This window comes from Enhydra lutris, unplaced genomic scaffold, assembly GCF_002288905.1.
Source record: "Enhydra lutris kenyoni isolate GAN:26980312 unplaced genomic scaffold, ASM228890v2 scaffoldscaffold22, whole genome shotgun sequence".
Lineage (NCBI taxonomy): Eukaryota > Metazoa > Chordata > Mammalia > Carnivora > Mustelidae > Enhydra > Enhydra lutris.
Window position 1 is genome coordinate 30361841 of NW_019154106.1, and position 21362 is coordinate 30383202.

Here is a 21362-nt window from a genome sequence, read left to right on the forward strand (position 1 = left end):
CACAATGATCTACTTGCAGTGATTTTATTATTATACTACTATTTTTAAAAGACTAGAATTTTGGAATTGCAAATTATTTGAGGAATCCATCATGTTTTGTTTCCATTAACATCAACTCCAGGAACAATTAAATTAATATAGGTTCAAGCCAGATGCATGTTAAAATACAGTCGTCATCCTGGGTCACTGAAGTGATTTCCAGATTGGTCTCTCTCTTCCTTTTCTCCTCCTCCCAGTTCACCTCGAAGTTCCATCTACAGACAATTATCTTTCTAAAACATAACCTTTTTTCTACAGTTCTTCAGTGGCTACCTACTGCAGATAGAAAAAACATTTACTCTGTAGTCCCAAGCCCTTCTGACCTGAGTCCAGGCCCGTCATGGACCCTCATTTGCACCCCACGCCTACCTCCACTCCACACTTTTTCTTCCTGACACGCAAACTAAGCTCCAGCTCAGCAACGACAAGCGGCACTGAATATGGCATAGTCTGCTTGTGCACCACTGCAGGCCTCTGAGCCCCTTGTTTGTTTCTCTCCTCCTGAAGTGCCCTGACCCGCCTTGTACTCATGTGTGGAATGATTCTTCATCGTTGAAATCAATCATGGTAATGATTGTATGGAGCACTGTTCTTAGCAGTACTTCTCCCCCCACCCGTGTAATTCCTTGTGGCCAAAACCCCTTGTCTGGCTTGTTCTGTGAAGACCAGGGTAGATGACTTTAATCATCCTATACTGAATAAATGAAGGAACAATTGAATGAGTTTCCAAATTCTAAAACCATATATAGATAGTCAACTACCCTTGTGATAACAGTGAAAATTAATTTACATGTCATTTGAAACTATTTTACAAACCATTTTAAAAGACTGCTTCTATCCTCTATTGTAGGAACATCAATTTTATTTTAGGAAACAAACCCCTTCATCTTGATGAGTGATTCATCTGGTCCCATGTCTTGACACTCACAAAAGCACCAGAAGGCCTTTTTCAGAGAGAAATGATTTGGCCTAAATGGGTCTATTCCTCATTGGCTAGAGAATTTCTGAAGAATGTATCATCTGGCCTCTGAGTTATTAGACTGCCCACGGGAAAAAAGTAAACAGAAAGTGAGAAAAATAGAAAGAACATCTTTGAGAGCAAAGATCCACATTGTTCTAATTTTTAGATTTCTTCAAGGCCTGGAGTTCTTGAGTCTGCTCAAAACAAAGGGCAGGAATCTCCTGCACATTCCAGGCAGGCTCTTTTGATGCCATCTCTTGTTGAATACTCATCGTAACAGAGAGATCACTACTTTGCAAGCAGCCCATTTTTTTTTTTTTAAACGTATAATGTATTATTTGCCCCAGGAGTACGGGTCTGGAAATCATCAGTCTTAACACATTTCACAGCACTCACCATAGTACATACCCTCCCCAATGTCCATAACACCACACCCCCCAGCAACCCTCAGTTTGTTTTGTGAGATTAAGAGTCTCTTATGGTTTGTCTCCCTCTTATCCCATCTTATTTCATTTTTTCCTTCCCTACCCCTCACAACCCCCCGCCCTGCCTCTCAAATTACTCATATCAGAGAGATCACATGATAATTGTCTTTCTCTGATTGACTCATTTCGCTCAGCATAATACCCTCTAGTTCCATCTATGTGGTTGCAAAGGGCAAGATTTTATTCCTTTTGATAAGGCAGTCCATTCTAATGTAGAAATTATTTAGAACATCTCTGTCCTATGGTTTCATTTGTTTCTGTTTATACCCTTCCTCTTCTACTTAAAAGTCCTTAAAATATGCAAAGTTCATCATCATCAGGCTACTGGTTTCTCTCTTTTCTGGGCTAGCTTTCACTAGTTCTTTGAGACACTTTTGATGACTCAATCCTAAATCATCTTATGTTACAGAGTCACTTGAAGATTTCCCCAGAATTTCCCAAATTTGTTTGTTTGGAAGTTTTACTTATTTGAAAAGTGGGATGATTTAAGGAGGGATATCCGTAAAGCAAGAGGGTAAACATAGATCTAGAAGGAACCTTTTTAATAGTTGGATTCTGTGTCAAGATTTCTGTTAATAAAAATAAGCAAAATAGAAAAGTAACTCTGGAAGCACTTACCTCAGCTTTGCTGCCTTGTGAAAGAAAAGACTTTTTTAGCATGGAGCTCAGGGAGAACTTTCCTATTTCCTTACTGAATTACAGGCAGGCCCTTCCCCCTTCTTAAGCCTTTTCACTTACTACCTTTCTCACTCATTTTATACCTGGCACAATAGTGTCTTTCTGTTCCTCAAATGAACCAAGCATATTCTTGCTTCAGAACCTCTCTATTTATTCTCTTTTTCCAGAAGGTTCTCTCTCTAGAACTTCACATGGATGGCTCCCTCCCATTTTCCACCTCTCAACTCAAACATTTTCTCTCAGAGGAGCCTTCTCAGACTCCATTGTTTAAGTAAACCCTACCCCACGCTGGCTAGTTTCTATCACAATATCTTGTTTTATTCCACTTATGGCGCTTATATTATTTATTCATATTTATTCATGCTTATATAACAGACTTGTCTGTTATATCTCTTCTGACCACTAGAATGTAAGCTCCAGAAACCCTGAGAACTTACCTGTTTTGTTCATCACTTAGAACTCTGTGCCTATCATATAGCAGATGTTCAAGAAACATCATTTAAAAGAATGAGTGACTAACTATGGAATGATTAGGTACATGAGGGAATGGAAAATTAATGAATTTATAAAGCAAGGTATATTTAAAAAGAGCTTTTCTAAAGTGGCTAGACTGTACTTCATTTGCCTGGAAGCCAAAGAGAATACAGATAAATTCCAAGTTAGAAAATTAAACATCTGGACTTGGAGGAAGGATCTTGTTTACACCTTGCTGAATGTGTTGTAACTAAGAATGACTTTTTCCTTCTCTGTTTTCCTCGAAGAAATAAAGTTGGTGGGAAAGCTGTGTTTTTTATTTTTAACACTAGATGGCACTGTTGTTTTTTAACTCCTGGGAAGATTTTTTACTTGAGCCAGCTGCTTGTGCACAATTTGAACGAGGCAGCTGTTACCCTTCAATTTCATATCCACGTATAATATTTGTGTTACATTTGAAAAGTGTATGGTCTGCTGTGCCAACACAGGAATTGACCCCGAAGATTTTGGTAATTTATATTGCTTCCAGTTATATCAATACTAGGAACACCTTGACAATCGCCACCTACCCACTCCCCTCCAGCTTTATTCACACATATGCATAGTTAGACTGCTAGAATATGCTCACTGCTTTGCCTGTATATTTATCCCGCCTTGAGTGGAGCAATCTTCATATTGTGTTGTGATCTCTTGGAAGCAAATGTACTTCAACAGTGCTCCAGAATATGATAGTGATAGATCTGTATGGTGGCTAAGCTCCTGTTCACGTCGTCATCATCATAAGAAACCAGAAGGCTGATGACTCAGTTACTCAAACTATGACTATTTAAGTGTTTTAGTAACTTATTCTCTATCAAAAGTTTGCACGTCTGTGCCGATGCTATTTGAGCTTCCCTAGATTTGAGAGGAAAAGTTAAGTTAATTAAGATTTCTTAACATTGTCTAATGAGTAAACTTTAGGAAATGCAGTAATCTAGGCTGTCCTGTTCCAGACAGAATTGTGACCCACTTCTGGAGTAGGCAGAAGGAATCTCATTACACATTCATTATGAATTTCTTAAACTACTGAGCAGTCTTAATCTTGCAGGTTTTTTTTTTAGAGGAAGGAAGGGGCAAAGGGAGAAGGAGAGAGAATATTAAGCAGGCTCCATGTGGAGTGTGGGTGGAGCACAATGCGGGGCTCAATCTCACAACCCTGAGGTCACGACCTGATGTGAAATCAAGAGTCTGATGCTCAACCGACTGAGCCACTAAGATGCCCCAATCTTACAGTTTTTGAAATATAATACATGGCCCAATTTTTCCCTGAATAGATAAAGATGAGTGCTATTTATTATGTAATTGGGGAATTTTATTTGTAGCCTTATATTAAAAGATCGAAATTATGTATTAGTGGGAGGTAGATTTGCAATGTTAGGCACCATAATAGAAATGTGATTTACAGATTCATCAACATCCTTTAGGATATGATCAGACTATACCTCAGAGAAAATTCTGTGAGTAAAAATCAGAATTCTTACACTTGTGTTTACTTCTGTAGAGATTCACATGCAAGAGCCCATCTCCGAATGAAAGCTTGTCACACACTTCTCAGGTATGCCTGGCAGGAAACTCCTCATGATTTTGATGAGGATGACAGTCTTCCAAAGAAAATGGAAGAAGAACTCTTTGAAAATGTGGAACCACAGAAGAAACACAGGTAAAAAGTTGCAAGGAGTTCTCATTAGAGATTTCTGCATGGTCTTAGATTTGCTCATTCTAGGGCGAAATGATTCCTCAGGGTTTGCATTACTGCTAGCCGCCATTTATATTAACATACACATTTGTGTCTTGGGTTTTTTACTAAGTGTTTGCAAGTATCTGTGGGAAGGCCCTTCTCCCCTTAGCTTATTTTGCGCCATATAATATAATTTCATGTTCACTGGTGTGTCTTTTATATTAAGCAGTAAGCTTATCCACCTTTGCATCCTAACAACATAAAGCCTATGTATTTGTTGAACAAATGTGTGAATGATCTTAAGAATAAACATGTAAGATGCCCTAATGTCTTTAAGAAATAAGTAAAATGTAGTTTCTTCCTTTTTAACTTTATTTTTTTCTGGTCAATGTCCAATGAAATAACGGGAATTTATAGTACTTTGTATTATTTCGTAACCTTTAGACATTTGCTTACCATTATAGCATTTTGTATAAATCAAACGGCTTTGGCATTTCAACAGTTAGCATTGCCCCATGCACATACTAGGGGCTTCGTAGATATTTATAGATTAACTTAATTGACAATGCATTGTGATGTTTAATATATTTCATAAGTCTGCTTATTGCCTTAAGCTCCTTAAGCAGGAGATTCCTTTGAATTAACTTATTAGCATATCATTCTCTTTTATGATATTCTATGGGAAGATTGAAAAATTTGGAGAATGGCATTCTATTTGCAGGGAGACTAGACTGAGGCTAGAAACAACCCTGATTTGAACACCTTTGTTTTTCCCTTTTCCATTTCTACCTGGCCCTCTCCTTTTCCCATTCCTTTTCCCTTTAACTAAATTACCTCTTCAACTCCGTTTCTTTTTGCTATGCTGATGAGTTTCTCATATTCTCTTGGATGGACATTTATTCCTGTTACAGAATAAACTCAGAATTCTGCTCTTACCATCTGCTTGGCCCTGCCAGGTGATAGCGGTGCTGCTGTCCCAAAGGTAATGCCTCACCAGGATCCGTGCATTCGGTTCGCATCGGGTCTCTCAGCAACAGAGCTTGCTGTCTCCAGCACACTGAGTGCACAGGACATTTTTCGGCCTCTAATGGGATTTTCTTTTTCTCAGCCATTCTCCAAAGCAGAGTAAATTGCAGAAGCTTTGCCGCCAGCAGTTTGAATACAGAGATGGGCAAATTATAAGCTGTGCTGCTCCTCAGCTAGTTTTGGGAGTTCGAGGTCCTGATCTGCGCTCAGGCACGGAGGTAGTTTTGGTGGAGAAAAAAGCAGATGATAATCATCAACGATGGATGCACAAGAAAGGCAGCAGGTAAACCCATTATACTGGGTGTCAATATACCAAATATATGAATGGCAGCCTAAGAGATCTGGTATGGTACCCGCAGAGCAGGCGGGACTATATGTGGGGACTTTGGATTTTCTATTGAAGGTAGCCAATGCTTTTTTTTAATCCTACTCAGAGAGAAAAAGAGAGTGAAATCAAATGTAAATAAATGCTCAGTAGTCTATACACAAGTTATCCACTGTCAGTTCAGTTAAGGAATGTGAAATCTGACCTACTGGGTTCATAGTTTTAACTGGCTATGGAAATTAAGAGAAAACTGGGCTGCCATCTAATTCTTTTTTTATGATCTGAAAGGATCAAGTAAGAACTTAAGGAGTCCCCATTTTAAAAAATGGTGCAGTATTTTTCAGTAACTCAATCTCCTGCCCCTCCCCACAAGCACGCTTTTCCGCCGTTCCTTATTTCCATCAAATAACCAATGGATACGGCTTCTGCTTACACAGTGAAAACGAATTCTTACCTTAACAAATATATCAATCCAGTCTAACCTCATGGCTGGCCCTTGTTTGGATCCAGATTCAAGCTGACCACTCTCAAAAGTTATTTCTAAGACAATTAGAGGAAAAGCCTGGGTGCCAGATGACACAAAAGAAGTCTTATTAATTTTGTTGGGTGTCCTAATAGTTCAATGGCTATGTTTAAATAAAGAAAAATTCTGACCACTGGGATATATATCATAGTATTTACAGATAAAATGAAGAAGTAGGTCAGACTTGCATTAAAATACTCTAGCAAAAGCAAAAATGTAAAAAGTTGGAGGGAATGGATGAGACGAGAATGGCAGCGTGTTGACACCTGTTGCGTCGTGGTGGCTTCTTCTGGCTTCTTCTCTGTTTTTGTTCATATACGAACATATCTTTAACCAGAAGGAAAACAACTCCTTGGTTTTTAGATTGGTTTGTTTCAAATTCAGTCGTTAGTCTTTTATGGTGAGCCTCTGGGGCCTCTTCAATCTCTTGACATTTGTGTGATACATTTTTTCCCCCCACCCCGGGGAAGAGGTATGATTTTCACTGGCTTCTCAAAAGGTGTGTGATGTGAAAGGTTTAGGAACTGCTGCTTTGACAGAGACTGTGCAAGCTTTAGCGGGCAAGAGCAGCAGCCCAGCATGGGCAGGAAGGGAGCAAGTCTCACTGTTCACTGTCTGAGATGAGCCAAGTACCAGCAAGGAACACTTACTGGACTTGTTTTCAAGAAGGTTGAAAAGCCAACCTGTAGCTAGACCTGTGAGTGTGTTCCTTTGCCTTGTTCATCCTAGCTAAGCTAACATTATGACAGGGAGCTAAGAGGCAAGTTTTTGTCCCTGTGAATGATTTGCTATATGGGACCAGAATTCATTCATTCTGCTGCAAACGGTGATTAAGGGCGGCGTTCTGGGAGCTGGTGCTTCAGCTAAGATCAAACACATGAAAATCCCCGCAGAGGTAGTGCTAACAGGCTCTACATTTCTGGAATTTAGTAATCACTGCTTTAGCTTACTGTAGCTACAAGAGATCTTTAAAATTTCCTTAATCACTTGATCATTTGATTTCAAAGCTAGGTACACTGGGGCCCGGGACACTGACTTGCAAGCATTCATTCCCTAGGTTTGTGGAAGGGGCTGTGGTATTGTGCGAGATATCCCTGGGACACAGAAGAAGGCCTCACACTGCCTTTTGGCACATAGTGTGTTTTATGTACAGATCCATAAACTCAAGCTTCCTGCAAAACTTAAGCATTCCTGTTAAGGCCAGTGTCAGTTGATGGTACTGTTCAAAAACGAAAAGGGAAACCAACATTATCACGGCTCAGCATGGCACTGAAGCATGGGAGAAGTTGCTACGGCTGTTTTAAGCAGCAGAAACATAGATAGCCAGGTAACAGATGTTGGCATCTCAATAGGTCATTGCAGGAGATGCACGATCATTCATTCATATGAATAATATTGAGTGTCAATGAAAATGCAGGACCCAAGCTATGCGAATGGCAAGGTTAAACAGGTGAAGAGTAGAGAATAGCAGCTCTCGTGCAGTGCCCAGTTTTGATAAATGCTAAAAAGGTATTTAATGAGATCCAATACCCATTTTTTAATTTAAAATGATACATCATTAATTAACAATAGAAGGAAGAAATACATTGCAAGATTAACAGGGATTATCTTGTAGTAATATGAGTAATGCCTAAAAGTCTGTTACAATTTTTACTCTATTTTCCAGTTCTTTGTAAATTCTTTACAGTGAGGTTATGTTGTTTTATATTTATTTATAGTACAGAAGTTTAAATTAGATATCTGGAATTTTTTTAAGTCTTGAAAGGAGAAATATATTACTTTTATAACAGACCCTTTCTCACCTTCTCCTCTCCCCTTCACTCCCACATCATTAAATTTTATAGGACAAGTTAATTTTCCACAGCAGGAATGCCACTGCTGGTGTGTGTGTAATGTAACTATGTTGACAGACATAAAGAATTGACTTTTTCTATACAGACAGTTTCCTTGAATGTTTGGCTTATTTTGCTTTTAAGTGATGCAAGGAGAAGAATTTGAGGATTTTAGCTCAATAATTTTCTTTCCTTCTTTCGGTCAAAGTGGCTTTATGTGAGCTCCTATACAAGACAACTTAACAATATTCAACATATATCTTGGACTTTTAGGGAATAGTCCTTTAGAAAAAGAGAATTGGAGGAAAAGCTATAAAAAAATCACAACCATTGTGAATCAAATAGTGGCTCATTCTAAGTGACGTGTGCCAGACAATATTCTATGTATTTTCTGTTCATTAATTCATTTCATTCCCACAAGACTCTTTTGAGGCAGGCATCATTATCCTATTTTACAGATGAGGAAACAAAGGTGTGGGATTGTTAACCAAAGCTATATAGGTACTAAGAAGTAGATTCGGGATTCAAGCTTGAGCCCTCTGGCTCGAGAATCCATGTTCTTAATCGTTCTGCCACACGATTAAATAGCAGGAGGTAAGGAGGGTATATCAGTCTGGGTTCAATTTGGAGACAAAAACCACACTGTGATTTCAAGAAGATGTGAAACATAAAGAATTAAACAATGATGAAAGTGTAACTATTAGATTAAAAAAAAAAATCCAGTGTATGGTCCTCTGGGGCTGAGGGAGGGAGGACAAACTTGAAATCAGGCCTTTCCCAAGGCCAGAGTTCAGAACTCATTAGAAAAGGTACAGATACAGCTAACTGGATGGCAAAAATCTGTTGGTCTGCCCGACCAGACCTGGTCTGTGGTTGCTCTGCTAGCAGGAAGTAGCCCTCTGGAACATATGCAGGGGTGCACCTGGTTTAGGGGCACACAGGTGTGGCAAAGGAGCGGGGTGCTGGAGAGGCAGAAGGTTTAGAGCATGTCATGTCCATGTCAGGAGGGCCACGAGCAAACGATTATCAGGCCAGGGCTGTGAGGCTTCCCAGGGGCCACACATCCCCTGCACCTGGTTAGGGCGGAGCATCCCAGGATGTCCTCACTCCCAACTGGTAACCCCATGCAGCAGCCAGGAAGAGCAAGGGAGCCCCTTCCTCCTGCAGTGTTCTTCTAGCAATCTCTACTGAGAAAGCTTCATATTGTGCTTCTGTGAGGGAGAAATGCTTAAAGGATTCATATCCATTATCACAAAGCACGCATGGAGCTAAGAGGCAGCACTCTGGTAGGTGGCACAGAGGGAGCTCTGATCGGGTTACGCTACTTGATAACAAGCCTAATCCTGTTTTCCCAAAGGACCTTTCACCTGGTGAGTAACCCAGACCTTGTGCTGGCAGTGTCTATGACCAAAACAAGAAACGATGTCTGTGGCTATCCAGTTATTATTCAGGTAAGATATATATATAGGCTAAGTAGTAATCATCGCCCTTTATTTAAAGTTAAGTAAAGCTCTGTACTTCCTTGTTGTGGAGAAAGATAATGGCTGTCATAGAAACCTATTTTGAATGCCATTGTTAAAATATTTACAATAGCCTGCCTAGATTTCAAATTCAGCATGTTCATGTAGCTCTTAATTTAGTTTAATCCAACAGATGGTGATTGTGGGCTTGCTGCATGTCAGGACTCATGCTAGTTACTTAAATCAAATCCAAGGGCAAGCATGAAAAATTATCCCAGTAGCATTCATATGGTCTCAGTGGCGGCTACGGTCAAGTGAATAGCTGTTAGAGGCACGTGTTTTAAACTCACTGATTGGGACCTACGCAAGCCCCCTCTTACCTGGCAACTGGAGGGAAAGAGCATGATCAGAGAGGTCTTCCCAAAGGGTGTGAACTCATCAATGTTCATTCTGCTAAGATACACATTTGTATTTCAAATAACATACTTTAGCAAATGCTTGTAGCAGCCAAACAGCTTTTGGAGACTCCAGAGAAAACTGGGTTCATTTGAGTTTTGGATAAAGATCTGTGGAGTTCTTCTTTCTTGTTTATCTGTCATCCTTACTTGTAACCAAAGACACTCCTAAATAGATTTATGTTTTTCCTTGCTAGGAGGAAAGAAAGCTTAGGAGCACCCCTGCTCTGAATTTATTTTCTGTATCCTCCATAGTATTTACCATCTTTTGTTGAACAGAATATATTATCCCCAAAGTACATTTGTTTTATTCCATGTTTTTAATAGCAATGAGGCAGCTTGTTTCACAGGTCCTGAATCCAAAATTGGGATATAGCAATCTGGACAAATATCAAAGCTTAATTAAATCTTCTACCCTGCTGATAAATATGGACAAAAAATTTATTCTAGGAGACATCATATATATAACATCACATTCTTCCCTGTCAGGTGCCTCTTTGGCATGGGCCACGGTGAGATTAAAACCTCATGCAGATGCAAATTCTGTACCTTAATCAGCTTCAAAAAATTACAGATATTGACATTTTCCCCTAAGGTTCCCATTTTTAAGAAGTGAGTTTGATCTCAAGGTAATTTGTATTACCTTTCAAGATTTTTTCTTTGCTGATGTTCCACTTTATTTCTTGAAGCATTTGGTTTGTGAGAAAATATTAAAGTTCATGTAAAATAATAAAAATGAGTCATGTTAGTTTAATGTTACAAGACCCCCCACTCTCTGTTCCTTGAAACATAGTCTTTGTTTTCCATGCCTCTGAGGGATCCTCTATTGTCTGACCTATTAAATCAATTCTTAAGACCCATTTATTTTCCTCTTTACTATCAATCTCTCCTTGGTAAAGTGAAAGCTATTCATTATAAAGTTCCTTTAGGTGTCATGATATGTTTAGTTGGAACTAATCTACTAGTTTAAATTCTCTAAAATTGAAACTACTCTTTTCTTTACTTATGCTTGAGCCAAGTTTTATAATAGAATAAATGTGCTGTTTCTGTTACATATAAAACTGTTTGTATTCATAGTTTTAAAAAATCATCTCAATAATCAGGGAAACATAAATTAAAATAGCAACAAGACACTATTTTTCATTTATTAAATTTGTTTGGGCAAGAATGTGAGGAAAACGGGCTGTATCATATACTATTGGTGTAAGTATAAACTAGAATAACCTCTCTAGAAATCATTTTGATATGAGAAAGCTTAATATGATATCTCATAATATTTAAAAATGATCATGTTATTTTATCAGCAATTGTACTTGAGGAGTTTGTTCTAAAGAATTTTTCATGGATTTACATGAAAATTTATTTATATGATTATTCATTTTTTTTGCTTATAATAAGGACAATTTGAGGAACAATCTACATGTTTATTGGTGATTGGTAAAATAAAAACATCACTAAGATCAAATAGGATATATCCTTTAAAAAAGTTAGAAAAAGTTTCATGGGATATTCTTATTTAAAAAAAACTAATGCATTTACCAAATTATTTGCATTTTGTGATTTCATTTTTGCAAATCAAAGGATGCATATTTAGAAATATAAAAAATATGGCACATATAATCATCAAATATAAATAATGATTATTACTGCATAGAATTATGAGTCATTATCTATACTTTCTGAATTTATGCAATGAAAATGTAACAGCTATAATCAAATCATAAACTCTCCTGTTTGTTTGACTCCATATTTTATCCTTTTTTTCAGAAATACAAACCACATAACAATGGGACGTCCAATCAAAAGTGGAATTGTGTGGAAGATAGCAAAGCTTTTGTGGCCTTTCATAGCACTGCACTGGACAAGGAGATCACAGCAGCAAATTATGCTGGTATTTGTACATCCTCTGTGATTAAAGAGGAAGACGTTGACCAACCAGTAAGTGGTCCTTTTCTACTAAGGATAAAAGAAAAATAGGAGAAAATGGAGTAATTTAATAAAGGTAGAACTTCTTTTTTTTCCTAGAAAACCTTATATTCACACAAATTAAACACTGATTTCTGAATGAAATCACTTACACTGTGTGATTTTGGCTAGGAAACAATGAAGGAATGTTGGTATTACCCTCTTCTTATATTGTTTCAATGGCTCCCTATCATCAGCACCACCTTTGGTCCATCATCAGTTCATGAGAACACTCATGAATGAGGATAAGGATGTATGCTACGTTCCCACAGGTGTGCCTGCCATACTAGATGTCACTTGACTCCAAAAAGCATATTAAGGTGCACATGATTGTAAGTGACTTTAACTGTATTACATTATACCACACATAGGTCTAAATTTGAATACCTATATTCTGATTTTTAGAGGAAATAATTTTTCAAATGTGGACCTGTAGTCTTTATTCATAAGGAATTGTTTCATACTTTACAAATACCTGAGGTATTTGTGGGTCTGTATGTCAAAGTACCTTGCTGTTGTTGATTACTATTGGCCTGTAGAAATCTCGTGATGTGCTACAAGATTCTCTATCCTCTTTGCATCTCAGTCTTCTCTAAATAGCTGCTCTTCTCCTTCACCCCAGATTCCCTGGCTCTACTAAATCACTTGCATTTGCCTAAATTCACCATACCATGTTGCGTGTCTTTGGTCTTGACTATGCTATCCTCTCCCCCAACCCCTTTTGCCTTTGTCTATGAACTCCTACCAGTTAGCAAATGTGCTGTCAAAGACTAAGGTTTATGATTTGTAGTAGAATGCAGGCTGAGTTTTAGAGGGCGGTGACATGAAAGGTGTGGGCAATACTGGAACAGAGGTCTCAGTGGACATTTTGGTGTTCTGCTTAAGAAAAGGTTAATAGTTTAAGCACCGGATTCTTCTACTTAACAATTTTGTTAGAAATATTTAAAAAACTATTTTGTGTACTTTTTCTTAACCAGAATAGACAGAACATCACTATGTTGGTTACAGTGCCATGCGTCAGATAGTTGGCATACTAGGTTTACTCTGAACTCATCCTAAAATCATACATGCAACTTACTTTCTTCAAGATAATTCTTGAAGACCATTTGCTGTCATTTTTCTTACTATAAGAATGCAACTTAGGAGATACATCAGCATGACCTCAATGCAGTATAAACTGGCTCTGTTTGCAAAATGAGTTCTTTAATCAGAGACTGAAATGGACTTCTAAGGTCATTTTTTTAAGACTTGAACACAGCTGCCACTTTCAGTGGCTTCATCAATAATTTCTGGTCTTTAGCACCAATCACAACACTCTTATTTCATCAGCTGGAAACTACTCAATTAACAAATCAGGAAAAAACAGATGTTGATGAGAATGGGGAAAAAGGGGAACCCTCTTACACTGTTGATGGGAATGCAAACTGGTGCAGTCACTTTGGAAAACAGTATAGAGATTCCTCAAAAAAGTTAGAAATAGAACTACCCTATGACCCAGTAATTGCACTACTAGGTATTTATCCAAAGGATACAAACATGGTGATTTGAAGAGGCACATGCACCCCAATTTATAGCAGTGATGCCCACAGTAGTCAAAATATGGAAAGAGTCCAGATGTCCATTGACAAATGAATGGAAAAAAACATGTGAGATATATATATATATGTGTGTGTGTATACATTCCACACACATTCCACACAATAGAATATTACTCAGCCATCAAAAATAATAAAATCTTGCCATTTGCACTGACATGGATGGAAATAGAAGGTATTATGCTAAGTGAAATAAGTCAGTCAGAGAAAGACAAATATCATATGATTTCACTTATATGAGGAATTTAAGAAACAAAACAGATGAACATAGGGGAAGGGAAGGGGAAAAATAAGATGAAAATAGGGAGGCAAACCATAAGATGCTGAACTCAAGGAAACAAACTGAGGGTTGCTGAAGGGGAGGTGGGTGAGGTGAAGGGGTGATTGGGTGTTGGGCATTAAGGAGGGCAGTTGCATCTTGTGAATTTTGGGGTATTTTTCCTATAGGCCTTTAAAACTTGGTTGCATTTTAGTAAATCTAGATAAAATTTAGATAATTTTTGTTAACTTTTATTAACTTCCAGATAGTAATTGTAGAAGCTGAGTGTGGGTTCATGGGGGATCACTATACTGTACTATTTTTTGTATGATTGAAATATTTTATAATAAAAATGGAAAGAAAGGAGACCTAGAGTTTAGGTCTCAATGATTTTAAAACTAGTGCCTTTCTTTAACCATATAATCAAGATGTTCTTCTTATGCTAACCAAAATACAACTTCCCAGTTTCTAACAATTACTTGTTCTAAAAGATTATAATTTTACTTTCTCAATAGTTAAATGATAGCCTATCTGATAGAAGTTAATATGATTAATCTGAAGAGTACAGTAATATATCAATTCTAGGATACATAGATTAAAAACCTCTCCTGGACCTGGAGAGGAAGGAAATTACTCGTTGTACAAAGGCTCTAGGCCAGTGATTCATCCTTAACTTTTTTAGAGATACAGACTTCTTCTTTTCCCCCCAAAATGCACGTGTATTCACAAACACTTTAGTGTAAGTTTTAGGGAGTTTATAGACTCCCCCTGAAATTCATTTTGGATGTAGGGTAAAAACTCCTTTTCTAGACCACATCCTAAGGGATAGCTTAGAAAAAGGAAACTAATATGAAGTAAATATTATATGTTAGATAGCTACTGTATGTTACATACTGATCAGTCTTAGTGATTTTCATACATGTTATCTCATTCAAATAATAAATATGATGAGGACACAATAATTTATTCACAACCACCTTAGCTACTATACAATGGCAATGGTCATTATTGATCAGACTAACCCCATGTAATAGACTATATATCTATAAAGCCAAATGAACAGATCAAGTTATTCATTTCAATAAATCAAGGAAAATTTTATAGAGAAAATAATTAGTCAAATCAATCGCCTGGTATTCTAGATAGAATACCAGGGGTTGACTTACTGAACTTTTAAACTCTGTTTGCATTCTACAGGCATAGTTAACCTGGGAGCTCCCCAAATGTATTGCCTTTTTATTTCCATCAGCAGTTTCAAAACAATATTAAATGTGAATGAATTAATCAAAACTCTAGTTTACATTGTGTGCATGCATGGTTGCCAAAATAAAGCAATTCAGAGATCATCAAGCCTATAGCACCACGGTCATGGGGACTGATGTTTTAATGAATGAAAAATACATTTTCTGGATACTTTTCAATAGGCTTCTTTAGTATAATAAGGAAAATCATTGGCATGCAATTCATCATGAAGTACATGCTTTTCTATAGAAATGATTCTGCCCGTAATATTCATTCAGTTCCATCTAAACAGGGATATTTTAATTTTCTGCCTTTCAGTAATGTGTAGAAAATGGAAATCGTATGTGCATATAGAGAAATCCATAGTGAAATTTAAGAATTACATCTTCAAAAGTGTCATATAAATGTTGGCTTTGAATTGAGGTAGCTCTACATACTTATAGGGAGTACTTGAAGCAATATGAGAAAGGTAAAAAAGCCAAGAACTTGGAGTCAAATGTCAGTTTTATATTTCAGTTCTGCCATGTATTACTGGAGTATCCTTAAATGAAAACTTCCCTCTTGGAGTTTTTGTTTTCTCATCTGTAAATTGATTGTGAATGATAATAACTCTGGCTGTATTTAAGTTTTAGCTTTGTGAGGACAAAAGCAAATTAGAGAGTCTATCTAAAAGTATTCTAAAATTTTATTATGGAAATTTTCATGCATAGACCAGGATAGTATAGTATAGAATAGTAAACTAGAATATAGTATACCAAGATATACTAAAAATAGAAATAGTATAATGAAAAATAGAATAGTATAATGAATTCCAATATACTTTTCATCCAAATTCAACTATTATAAAGGTTTTGCAATCTTTACAAACCCCAGACATGATACCATTCCACCTTAAACTTAAGAGTATACTTCTAAAAAGTTTGAACATTTTCTTACATAATCATTATACCATTATGACACCTAATGAAATTAACAATAATCCTTTGTCCATCAATCAAGTATCCTGTTCTTTTTATTTTTATTTTTTTAAAGGTTTTATTTATTTATTTGACAGAGATCACAAATAGGCAAAGAAGCAGGCAGAGAGAGAGGAGGAAGCAGGCTCCCCCCTGAGCAGAGAGCCCGATGTGGGACTCGATCCCAGGACCCTGGGATCATGACCTGAGCCGAAGGCAGAGGCTTTAACCCACTGAGCCACTCAGGCTCCCCAAGAATCCTGTTCTTAATCAAATTTCTGAGGTTCTTTAAGAAAGTCTTCTTATGGATGGTTGATGTGAATCAGGATTCAAGCAAGGTCCTCATGATACTTAGCTGTTGATTCTAGAATTGTCTTATAGAATGCATACTGTTTGGATTTGTCTGTTTACTTCTTATGGCATTTTTTTTTTTAAAGATTTTGTTTATTTATTCACAGACAGAGATCACAAGTAGGCAGAGAGGCAGGCAGAGAGAGAGGAGGAAGCAGGCTCCCTGCTGAGCAGAGAGCCCAATGTGGGACTCAATCTCAGGACCCTGGGACCATGACCTGAACCGAAGGCAGAGGCTTTAACCCACTGAGCCACCCAGGCGCCCTCTTATGGCATTTTAAAATTTATTTGTCTAGCCCCCATAATTTCTGTAAAAGGAATTTAATACTAGAGTAGTAATTAGATTTATGATCAACATTTTTTCACCAGAATCTTCGTGGGTTCATGGTTATTTCATATTGATCACTTATGCAAGAATACAATGTCTGGATTTTCCATTCTTAGTGATTATGGGTATCAGTGGGCATGAGTAGAACCTAACCTCACATTTAACAAATCTCCCAATGACCTCTCATCTAGTGTCACTCTTTGGTGATCTTTGCCTGAATCAATTATTTCATTAGGAGTTTCAGTAGAGTCAATTTTGTCTAAGTCTATCATTTCCCCCCAACATTTATTAGCTAAACTCTTTTTTTTTTAACACTTTTTTTTTTTTAAGATTTTATTTATTTATTTGACAGAGAGAGATCACAAGTAGACGGAGAGGCAGGCAGAGAGAGAGAGAGAGAGAGGGAAGCAGGCTCCCTGCTGAGCAGAGAGCCCGATGCGGGACTCGATCCCAGGACCCTGAGATCATGACCTGAGCAGAAGGCAGCGGCTTAACCCACTGAGCCACCCAGGCGCCCCTATTAGCTAAACTCTTAATGTAAGGAAGAACTTCAGTGAGGTTCATCCTCTTCAGCTAGGTATTTGACTACCCAAAAATATGGTTTTTAAGGGATGGTAAGATGAATGTTAATTCTTTCTATCCATTCATTTATCTATTGTGGTACAATAAACCACCTGAAAATTTAGTGGCTTCAACCAAGAACCACTTTTTTTATTCTGTGGGCCAAAAATTTGAGCTGGACTCAGTGGGGCCACTCTGCTGATCTTGCCCAGGGTCAGTAACGTGACCCTAATTTGTGGTCATTTGGTGGTATGTCAGTAGTTTGGTGGTTCTGTGGGGACTGGATGGTTAAAGATGGTCTCCCTTACATGTCTGGAGATTGTGGCTGTTAGCTGGGGGCCTAGGTTCTTCTCAAGGCTTCTTAAGTAAGCTAGCTCAAGTTTGTTCACATTGTGTTCTCAGGGTTCCCATCGCAGCCAAAAGAACAACCTCCAGTGTGCAAGAAGTCTTATGCATCTGCTTGCCTCACATTTACTAATGCTGCTATGGCCAAAACAAGTCACATGGCCTTGCTCAGATTCAAAGAAAGGACAAAGATTGATTGGAGGAACAGCACAGTCACATTTCAGAAGGCCATGCAAACCAGGATGGAGCGGTTTTCTTGTGGCCATCTCTGCAAATAATTGGCCACACTTTCTAATGACCAGTTTTTCCGAGTTATAAATTGGTGCCAGTTTACTTACAAGTATTTCTAGTATCATTATAAGCTCATGGGATTTTATATTTTCAACTATATCCAAAGTGTTTTGGTTATCATTCTTTTTGCTGTCCCCAAATTGTCCACTTTGGGCCAGTGGAGGCTCCTTCATGTTGTTGGTTCTTGTGTCTTTTTAAAATGATTCCTTACTCTTGGATGGCTTCTTTTCTTTCCAGGCACCACAAGACATCACTTGCTCTTCTTATACATTTCTTGCCCCCAATCTGGAACTGACCATTCCTGCAGGAAACCCCAATCCTTGACATAAGTTATACTAATTACTGTTGCACTGTCATTGCCTCTCGCCTTTTTCAGTCAACAGAATTTGGAAGTATGTTTTTAAAAAATATAATTAGTAGAGAGCAAAATGATGCATTCATGTTGAGGTCTCAAATTTAGCATTTGGGGATTAATAAAGTGCTCTATTTGTATTGTAAATATTCTTCAAAAATGCTCTCATCCTTTGGATGTACCTACATAAAACCATCTTTATTCCTTTTTTTAGGGATACTATTATCTCGCACCGACTGGAAAGAGAAAAACACTGCTCTGCTTAGCATGTGGGCGATCCATGAGAGCAGAGAAGGGGCTCAAACAGTTGCTTCCAGGGCTGCCATTCCTCTGTGCCTCGGGCTCCAAGAGCCAGAAGCAGTTCTCACGAGGGCCTTTCAAGGTCATCAGTGCGGCAGGGGTATGTAATGACCTGAGCTTTGTTAATACGCGTGTGGCATCACTTTGGAAACTTTGATGCATTCATTATCTGCCTTGCACTCAAGTTCATCTGCACCCATCCAATTCATCTTCCTCTGATGCCCCTTTACCATTCCACCTACATTGATTTCCTCTGGTCCATTGTAATTTAAAATACCTTGTCTATTAATAGTTCGATACAGTCTTTGAAGTTAATTGGGCACTTCTGTGGCTTTAATCATCTACTAACACCTTCCACTGCTCTCTGTGTTGCTTTTAGATGAGGAAGTAACTGCAAATCTTTACACAGTGGACCAGCTTTCTTGCCTATACTCACAGGGCAAACTTCTTTTTACTAGCCTGGAACATTTCAGGAGGAATTTGATGTGTTGTTAATGGCTGTTCAGGTTGGGTGCCTGAATTCATGCATCCATGTCTAATACTATTTATAGCTCATGGAGAAAAAAGAAAAAAAATCCCTGCCACTTTCCTGCAATCTTAATTTAAAATGACACCACTTGAAAAGTCCTCTCCTTCAAGTTTAGAGTAGGATGTGCTAAAGGGACTTACACACTTATATAAAAAGGAGCAGTTCCTAAAGAGGAACCTTCCAACTTGGTGTGTTCTCCAGGGCTTGCTGTCTCCATTTCCAGATCTTTCTCCTTGGTCCCCTAAACTGGATACACAGTGCAGTGTGGGAAGGGTCTGGAGGGGACAGGAACAGTTGCAATAAATTTTAAGTGCAACAGTAACTCTGAAGGTGAAAAGAAGTCAGTCCTCTGGAGAAGAATGAAGACAGTTGTCTTGGCTTTAGTGATGGTGGGGTTAAGGAGGTGCTGGTGAGCTGTTTGGAAAGAATCCTCAGTGTTAAAGCATCTCAGAAAGCGTTTTTCCTTCAAAGCAGCATCCTGAGTAGGGAGGGAAAGGGGAAATGTGGTGTCCACCACCCTAATTATCATGTAGATTAGGACTGCACTCATTCCCCTCCCCATTCATCAGTATCTGCCTCCACAGAGTGGCATTATCCTCGGGTTAAAGAGGAAGAGATTATCTGTAGTGCCAGCATCCCATTACTTCAAGGCCAGGCTTTCTCTGGCCCCTGCATCCTTTTCCCGCAGCTCCTGTCACAGGAGAAGGCAGAGTAGAAAACGGGAGAAGGCCAGAAACACAAGCCAGAGGCCTAAAGTCACCTAGAGACTCAGTGACAGGGCTGGGAAGAGAACTGAGTTCTGACCCAATGTTCTTCCCACTGCGGTATCCAGTACCTACAACATGCAGAGCGAGCATCTCAAAATTTAGATATCACACCCAGGTGCATGCAAATGTTTCTTAAATTAAGGGACTGAAACATACCAAAACAACAAAAACTAAAAGTAAAAGCTTGAGTAGACCTTTGTGCTTTTTCGTTTTTGTTTTTGATCAGGCTGATTTATCTTCTTATGAGGCTGAGAAAACGCTAAGTTATTATGAAGAACGCCTGTTATCTTTACGGAGGAAGACTTGCACCCAAGTTGTACCTCATAGTGGTACAGCAGCTACGCACCAGAAAGCAGTGAAAATAATTGCATACAAAAACGGAGGTGGATATCGGAATGGGAAGTTAATTGTGGCTGGTACATTCCCCACAGTAAGTGACTATAACTTAAACATTTCTTGCATCCTCCAAGGTAAAGATAATAGTGATTCTTCTGACAAGAAAAAAAGCAGTGGGATTGAATGATAAATGTCCCTTGCCAGTTTCACCAATTTAGGTTAATGAGATCAAGATCTCTGTTTTCTTTTCTTTTCTTTTTTTTCTTTCTTTCTTTTTTTTTTCAAGATCTCTGTTTTCTTAAAGATATTCTTTTTTATTGTATTTCTTTGGATACAGACTTAGAAAGAAAGAAAGAATATGATTTTTAGATTGGCTCCAGAGCAAAGATACATAAAAGCAGTGGGGGGGGGGTGGGGGAAGCTACCAGATTTTCTTCACTTGTGTGATAGAGAGAATGCCCCCCCTTTTTTTCACCTTCCTTCCCATTCCAGCTTTAAGCTGTATGTCATCTGAATATTCTAAGAGCTGCCGCCTCATTTATCATTTGTAAAATCTGAGCACCTATTTGTTGACAGGTTTGTTTCATTTCATTCTCAAATCAGAGAAGCAAGAGTTGTGTTAGGAAGGAACTTGTGGTTTCTGTCGTAGAGCTCAAAAGGTCCAAACCCAGCTTTGTCCTTCTTTTGTTTGGTGATTATCTTGTCTATACATTCTGACCAATGCCTTTAACAGCGTATTTTATAAGCAAAATTAAATGTGATATGAACATACCCTGGAGACTTCCTTGAAAACACACACATACACACCTACTTGTTCTATTCGCCTTCTGAATGCAAGTAGCCTTTTTATTAAGATATTATTCAGTGAACTAAACAAATCCCAAAAGTTAGCAACTTCAAGATTCACCCGGAGCACCACAGCTGGCTTGTGGAGTCTTGGAAAAAATGTCAACCTCTCAGCCTGTTTCCCTATCTGCAAAATGAAAGTAAGAATATGTGTTAGTTTGGGTTTGAAAGGCAACTACTCATTTATTTTAAACTGGTTCATCCATACGAAGTGCTACAGTTTTATGCCTTATAAAGCAACAAAGTTGAAAGTGGATCTCTAAATTGAACACTGCTTAGGGAGTAAATACTCAGATGATAAAATGTATTAACATACATCATCTGCTGTGTTAAATTTTTGAAGCTTATTTTCACAATTTGAGTG

General features: G+C 38.1%; 1 protein-coding gene across 1 annotated transcript in view; it reads left to right on the forward strand.

The window, feature by feature from the left end:
* The window catches only part of LOC111149926, a 270882-nt gene that overhangs the window by 223717 nt on the left and 25803 nt on the right, over positions 1-21362 (forward strand). The window contains exons 18-23 of the mRNA XM_022507207.1: positions 4178-4336; positions 5463-5663; positions 9418-9511; positions 11743-11913; positions 18435-18620; positions 20043-20246. Of these exons, the coding sequence (XP_022362915.1) occupies positions 4178-4336; positions 5463-5663; positions 9418-9511; positions 11743-11913; positions 18435-18620; positions 20043-20246 (1015 nt within the window). The remainder of the gene's footprint in view (positions 1-4177; positions 4337-5462; positions 5664-9417; positions 9512-11742; positions 11914-18434; positions 18621-20042; positions 20247-21362) is intronic.